Genomic DNA, 6,430 nt, shown 5'->3' on the forward strand with positions numbered 1-6,430 from the left:
TAAAGGTACTTTGTATAAATTATAATATTAATATTTTTAATTAACATATTAATTATACATTTACATCAATTATTTTTTGTACAGAAAATAAGTATATGGGTTTGTGTTTCTTTATATGTTAGCTACATATCATTTATGTTTCTTTAACTGCATAAATAAATGTATTTTAAACAATTTTGGCTAATTTAATATAGATTTTTAAATTTATTTTCTAAAAGCATTTTTGTAAGATGAAGCTTAATTCATTCTGTGTCGGTTAGTGCACTTTATTTAACTCTTTAAGTTAGTAACTGTGAAACGTTAAATTAGTATTTATTTTAATTTTATTTATTTTAAGCTTCTATCGCAAAACAAATCATTGAATCCGTCGTGTTGGTGAATCTGTTCGGCCACGTTATTGAAAAGAACCGATTCACACAAAGTGATTCATTCTCTAGTGAGGCCTCGCTAGCTTGCAGTAGGAAAACATATTCAAAAGAGCCGATTCAAAAGAACCGATCAGAAAGAGTCGGTTCAGGAGAACGCTTGTCCGTCGTTAATCAGCGGGAGCAGCAGCAGCGGTGTCGAGAGCAGCGATGTCTGGCCGCTCAGTCCGCGCGGAGACCCGGAGCCGAGCGAAAGATGATATCAAGCGGGTCATGGCCGCCATTGAGAAAGTACGAAAATGGTAAGGAGGCGGTTCGGTCGGTCCGCGTGAGAGCGCGAGCTCGCGGTGGGGGAGGAGAGATGGAACAGGCGAGAACAGAAGGCGGGGGGAGAGAAACCGACAGAAAGATCCGTTTAAAAGCGCGTATCTCCCTGAACTGAACTCCCGCGCGCTGTCTGCGAGTTTCGGAGCTCTCCCCGCGCCGCCGCCAAACCGAGTTACGGCGGATTAGCGGCGGGTTTCTCCCCGCGGCTCTGCGGGCTGAACACAGGAGCCATGCCGCCGCCGGAGCCGCGCTGAGCCCCGTGTCTCTGCGGGCTGGCTCGGTTTCATCTCGGCGGTTCTGGCGGTTCTTAAACCCGCAGAAACTCCCGGAGCTCCGAACTTTACCAGAGCCGCGTTACTCCGCCTGACCGCGGGTTTAAATTTAGCGCTTTAACCGCCCTGTCTCACAGCCGGAGCGCGGGGGAGGGGGGGCAGTGGGCCACAGCCGATCTGATAACAGCACGGTTATAACAGTTCATAACGTCTAACATCAAAATCACAACAAAAACAGAAAAACCAACACTGTAATAACAGTTCATAACATCTTACAACAGAATCACAACCATAATTACAGTTCACAACATCTAACAACAGAATCACAGCTAAAACAAACAACACTGTAATAACAGTACATAACATCTAACAACAGAATCACATCAATTACAGTTCATAACATCTAATAACAGAATCGCAACTTAAACAGAGAAACAGCACTACAGTAACAGTTCATAATAACATCTGACAACAGAATCACAATTAAACAAAAAACAGCACTGCCATAACAATTCCTTTTAACATCTAATGACAGAATCACAACTAAAATGAAAAAAAAAAAAAAAATAACGGTTTATGACATCTAATAGTAGAATCACAGCTAAAATAGATAATAACTAACAGCACTATAATAACAGGTAATAATAACATCTAACAACAGAATCACAACTTTACACAAATTTAACAGTACTACATTAAATTAAAGTGATATGGAGACACAGGAAGCCACAGTATATCCTATGTAAAGTTAACTGATTTGAACTGAGGCTCAGTTATAAAGGTTTTTAAGAGGAAAATTTACTAAATGCATTTTGGCATAATTTAGTTGTTGAGATTTCATGGGAAAAACATGGGTTTGATGCAAATGTATGTTTTCCGCAAAGCCGAATGATATTGTATATTTAATTTTGTATATTTAAACTAATAATAATCTGTTTAAACTTGAATGTTTTTTGGCAGGGAGAAGAAGTGGGTGACTGTTGGAGACACTTCATTACGTATTTTTAAATGGGTACCGGTGACTGAACCCAGGACAGATGATGTAAGTCTGTACATATTTACTGCATTTATTTGGGTTTGATAGATTGATTTATAGAAACAGCTGATTTACTATGTATATCTGTCCTGCAGAAAAATAAAAAGAAGAAAGGCAGAGATGAGAAGTACGGCTCAGAGGTCACCACTCCAGAGAACAGCTCCTCCCCAGGGATGACTGATATAAACGGTGAGATTGTATATAATAAGTAAGAATTAAAACATACACCTGGTCCTATGTTGATTACTGTATTAAAAATAAATATTTTTCAAATATATGAAAGATTCACAATTGAAAAAGTATACTGAAATTTCAACTGCAATTTTTCTAAGTGTGGCTATTATTATTATACCAATGTTAAACTGCTATAAATTAGAGCAGTCCTGCTGCTGTTAAAATTCATATATATAACTAAAACACTGTGTAAGATAAACTTTAATCAAATAAAACAAAAATACATTAATGAAAAATATATCAAATATTGTTTTATTTATTAATCAATATTAAGTATTGATTTATGAAGTTTCGCAAATAAAACCAACACATTGGATAATCGTATTGATATTTTGTCACTCCTATAGTGCAAGCACAATAAAACTTGTGTAAAACAAGCTTAATTTAGCTATTCTTTTAGAAAATAGCAAGCAGCTCCCTTCAACCTGCAAAAGTAACTCATAATCTCATAACTCAGTTCAGGAAAAGTGTTAAATATGAACATCCCTGCTGCATAAAATATTTATTTTCAGATTTATGGCAGAAGCACAAGCCTATCAGCTGAGATTCTCTCTGCAGTTTCTGTACGGAAAGATATACAATCTCAAAATCACATTAAAAACAACTATTCAAATACTGTAAAATAATGATGAATAATTGCTGTTTTAATCCGTTGTGTGTAAATCAGATGAGAACAGCAATCAGAGCTCCATTGCCGACATTTCCCCAGTGAAGCCGGAAAACAGCTGTAGCACAAGTCCAGCACCAGAGGCCACTGCAGCGTCTCAGAGCAACGGGAGTGAAAGTAAGAACCATCTCCTGTACATCTATATCTACATCTACTAGAGACAGATTATATCTGTACAGTATCATTTATTTTTCTTTAATCCTGAATATATGGAGATATTTGGAGTGCATATTTATTAGTATCATAACATTCTGGATCATTGACTTCTGTAAAAATGATTTAGTAATTTTTAATATCTCAGTTAGTGGTGTGCCATATCATATCATATGCAATAATAAAAAAGCAGTAGTGTATTCTATAATATATATATTTTTTAATTCAGTGTTATTTTAGGGCCATATCGCACCACCCCTATTATGTAGTATTTTACTCAGTCCACATGATTCTTTCACTTTCTCTCAGTGAAACTTCTGTATCTCTCAGCTTGTCCAGAAATGCATGTTCTAGTGGTGTTTCAAAGCTTAGCCCAATTTTCTTAGGTTTTGGTAAAAACAGTTGTTTTTCTTGTTTTTCATTGCAGATAAAAGCAGCTCTACTTCCTCAGAGACCTCAGCACCAGAGAAGGAGGCTTCATCAGAAACCTCCCAAGCTACTCAGGTAAATTCTAGTGCAGTCCAACACTGTTCTGAATTTTTTTTTTCCAGCTTGTCCAGAAATGCATGTGTAAAGTGTGTACTTTTGGTTGGCTCAAAGCACTTACACCTCACTATAGGGGGAGTCCATTTCACATATTTCACATAATGCTGCTTTAACAGAATCATGTTTTATTTTTTTATTTATTAGGAACAGGAAGAGGAGGCTCCTCCGAGTAAGAAAAGCAGACACGAGTCTTCCTCTCAGGACTGTGGAGAAAGCTGAAGCTCTGTCATCCATCAGGGTGAAGAGGAGTGCTCCTTTATTTCAGCCCTCTTATCAAAATGTTCACACTCCGCGTTGCCAAGGAAAGCTTTTTCACCCTCTCCTCCATCCTCCTGCTTGTCCAGTTGTAGGGAAGGATGGTGCCACCATCACTGTGCCTGAGAAAGGTCTAATGAAGAGCACTGACCTCCAGCAGTGGAACGCTGTTCTCTGTGATCTTCACCCTTCCTGACTCGAAAACCTCTAAACCCCAATCTCTCTCTCATATATAAAGCGTTACGTTTTGATAAGAAGCGTTGGTGCACTGATTGGTTGTACGGTACGGTTTTGCTGCTGTAGTCGTATTTGTTTTAGGAACCCTTAGAACTCTTTTGGTTTGGATTTGGGTTTAATAAAATGCTTGACTACATTGTGAAATAATAAAGGATAGGGATGCACTGTAATTGAAGATATGTGTTGGCCTGCTGCCACCGCTGCTGAAAAAAGTCCTAATGTTAGAGGAATCACTACAAGAGTCTTTGTTCAGTATAAATTATTCAGTCCTTTCGCTTATTCGGCCAAACACCAAAAGTGCTTTTTTGCCATTTTCAGATAATTTAATTCGCCAAATATTCGGTGCATCCCTAACAAGCAAGGATGTTTAGTATCTAGCAGAAAATCTTAGCACATTCCTACTGGGTGGTGTTCTTGTGTATCATGAAGGTTGATTTTATTTTGTGTATTTTATTTTTTGTAACTCTCCTGAACTATTGTTTTAAGTATCATTTTAAACAGTGACTGTAGAAAACATGGATGCTGTTGTTCCATTTGTATCCGTTAATGACAGCGTGAACGAGCAGGTCAGTTTCCGTTTAGGTAGCTGCACTGTTAAAATAGCAATCTGCCGAAGTCAAAGTGCATCTGGCTCTTAAAGAGAATGATGAGCAAGTGACACACTGATTGGTTTATTTTACCTTATGCCCAAAACACACCCATGATTTGCACGCTGCGCAAGGTGTACTTTTCCCGTCATTATGATAGCAATGATATGATTTAAAGATTGTCCAGTAATTGTAATGCCCAACAGTAAAAGTGAAGTTCATGAATTTTATTACCAAATCTAATATTTATTTTTCCATCAAATTACAATTTCAGAGCTCAGCTCTGTGTATTCTGTTTATCACAGAGACAAACCATTAAAAGAAGAAATAATAAAGTTTTAAACACTATTTGGACTCAGTTCAGACCAGAAAATACTGTAAATGTGACGAGAGCGCTGATTGAGGCCAAGTACAATTACTACTGAGTCCTGTTTACCAAGTCTGGTTGCTAATTGGCTTACAGCTAAAAGAGTAAAATTAAAAATGTACTGCAACCAGCCAGCAGAGGCGCTAGACCTGTGGTGGCTTCACATTTGAGAGACGCTGTGCTGCACACTGTGCTATAACGCTGTGCTACAACGCTGTGCTGTACGCTGTGCTTTGTTTTCTACAGTCACTGTTTTTTACAGTTCACTGACACTACATATATACGTTATGGCTGTAGCACCGGGTACTGTGGTGGAACTGATGCGTAGGAACAGCCCCCAGTGTGAAGTTCTAGATTATAATGCATGTAAATTATTATTACTACATGTACTGTAGGGTTGTTGAGGGGGTTTTAGTAGAAATATATGTTACAAGACTGTAAAAATAAGCCTCTAAATATACCTCATAGCCAGCACTGCTGGAGTTTTGATAATAGTGATGGAACCCGGATTCATTTTATTCATATTACCCTCATAATTTGACAGGAAGTGAATTGAGTGGAATACATTGGCATTTGCCAGTTCACCAGGCATAGCTGCCAATACACACAACTTAACACACAAACAAAAACAGCCAGATACATTTGGGTACAATTTTAGTGAATTTTTGATTGTTTTATCCTGTTTGCATTTTATTTATTTCACCATTAGTGCTGTTTTAATCATGCTCAAATGTTTTAATAAAGATGTTAAATCAGATGTTATTGTCTCACACACTGACTGTCTCTTAAATAGAATTTTATTTGATCAGTTCTGTGCAGAATGGAATTAAATTAGCTGGTTCTACGCTGGGTCATTAACAGAAGCTCCAAATCCAAGATTCAGAATCAGATCTTAAGTTCCCAATCAAAGATAACGTTTAGACACTGGAGGCCTTGAGGGTCGCCATTTTCAGTTAGCGTTTGTATGTATTTTTAATATCCTCTGAATTGTTTTATTCATCTCTTGATTTGTTTGGCTGCTCTGGCAGAGGAACCATTAAAAATTGAGCAGGTGATTCCTGCATGTGTTTGGGAGCTCTGCTGGGTTGGTGATGGATATACTGGAGCAGGGTGGGTATGTAAGTAATGAGATTTAGGGGAAAGTTATTAATGGAATATGATGATAAAATTAGACTAATTGGTTAAAAAATTAAAAAGATTAATATGCTGCTATAAAACAAATCTCAGTGTGCAGTTGTCTCAGGCAGTAATACTGGGTTTTGCCACAAGAGGGCCTAAAAGTGCTTCAACCTGCTGCCCTATAAAAAGGCTCTCAGAGACTACATTTGGGTAGTGCACCTTTTGGTGAGAGATCATTGACTGCTAGACATTTCTTTACTTCCAA

The 6,430-nt window shown here is 37.7% G+C and overlaps 1 protein-coding gene across 1 annotated transcript; it reads left to right on the forward strand.

The window, feature by feature from the left end:
* The first annotated feature begins 486 nt into the window (after positions 1 to 486).
* On the forward strand, positions 487 to 5,803 carry LOC103043725 (B-cell CLL/lymphoma 7 protein family member A). The gene is made up of 6 exons (XM_007250277.4): positions 487 to 667; positions 1,925 to 2,006; positions 2,096 to 2,189; positions 2,902 to 3,018; positions 3,482 to 3,558; positions 3,745 to 5,803. The coding sequence occupies exons 1-6, from the start codon at positions 576 to 578 to the stop codon at positions 3,817 to 3,819; spliced, it is 537 nt and encodes a 178-aa protein (XP_007250339.3). The 5' UTR covers positions 487 to 575; the 3' UTR covers positions 3,820 to 5,803.
* The last annotated feature ends 627 nt before the right edge of the window (positions 5,804 to 6,430 follow it).

The sequence above is a fragment of the Astyanax mexicanus genome, chromosome 20 (genome assembly GCF_023375975.1).
Source record: "Astyanax mexicanus isolate ESR-SI-001 chromosome 20, AstMex3_surface, whole genome shotgun sequence".
Lineage (NCBI taxonomy): Eukaryota > Metazoa > Chordata > Actinopteri > Characiformes > Acestrorhamphidae > Astyanax > Astyanax mexicanus.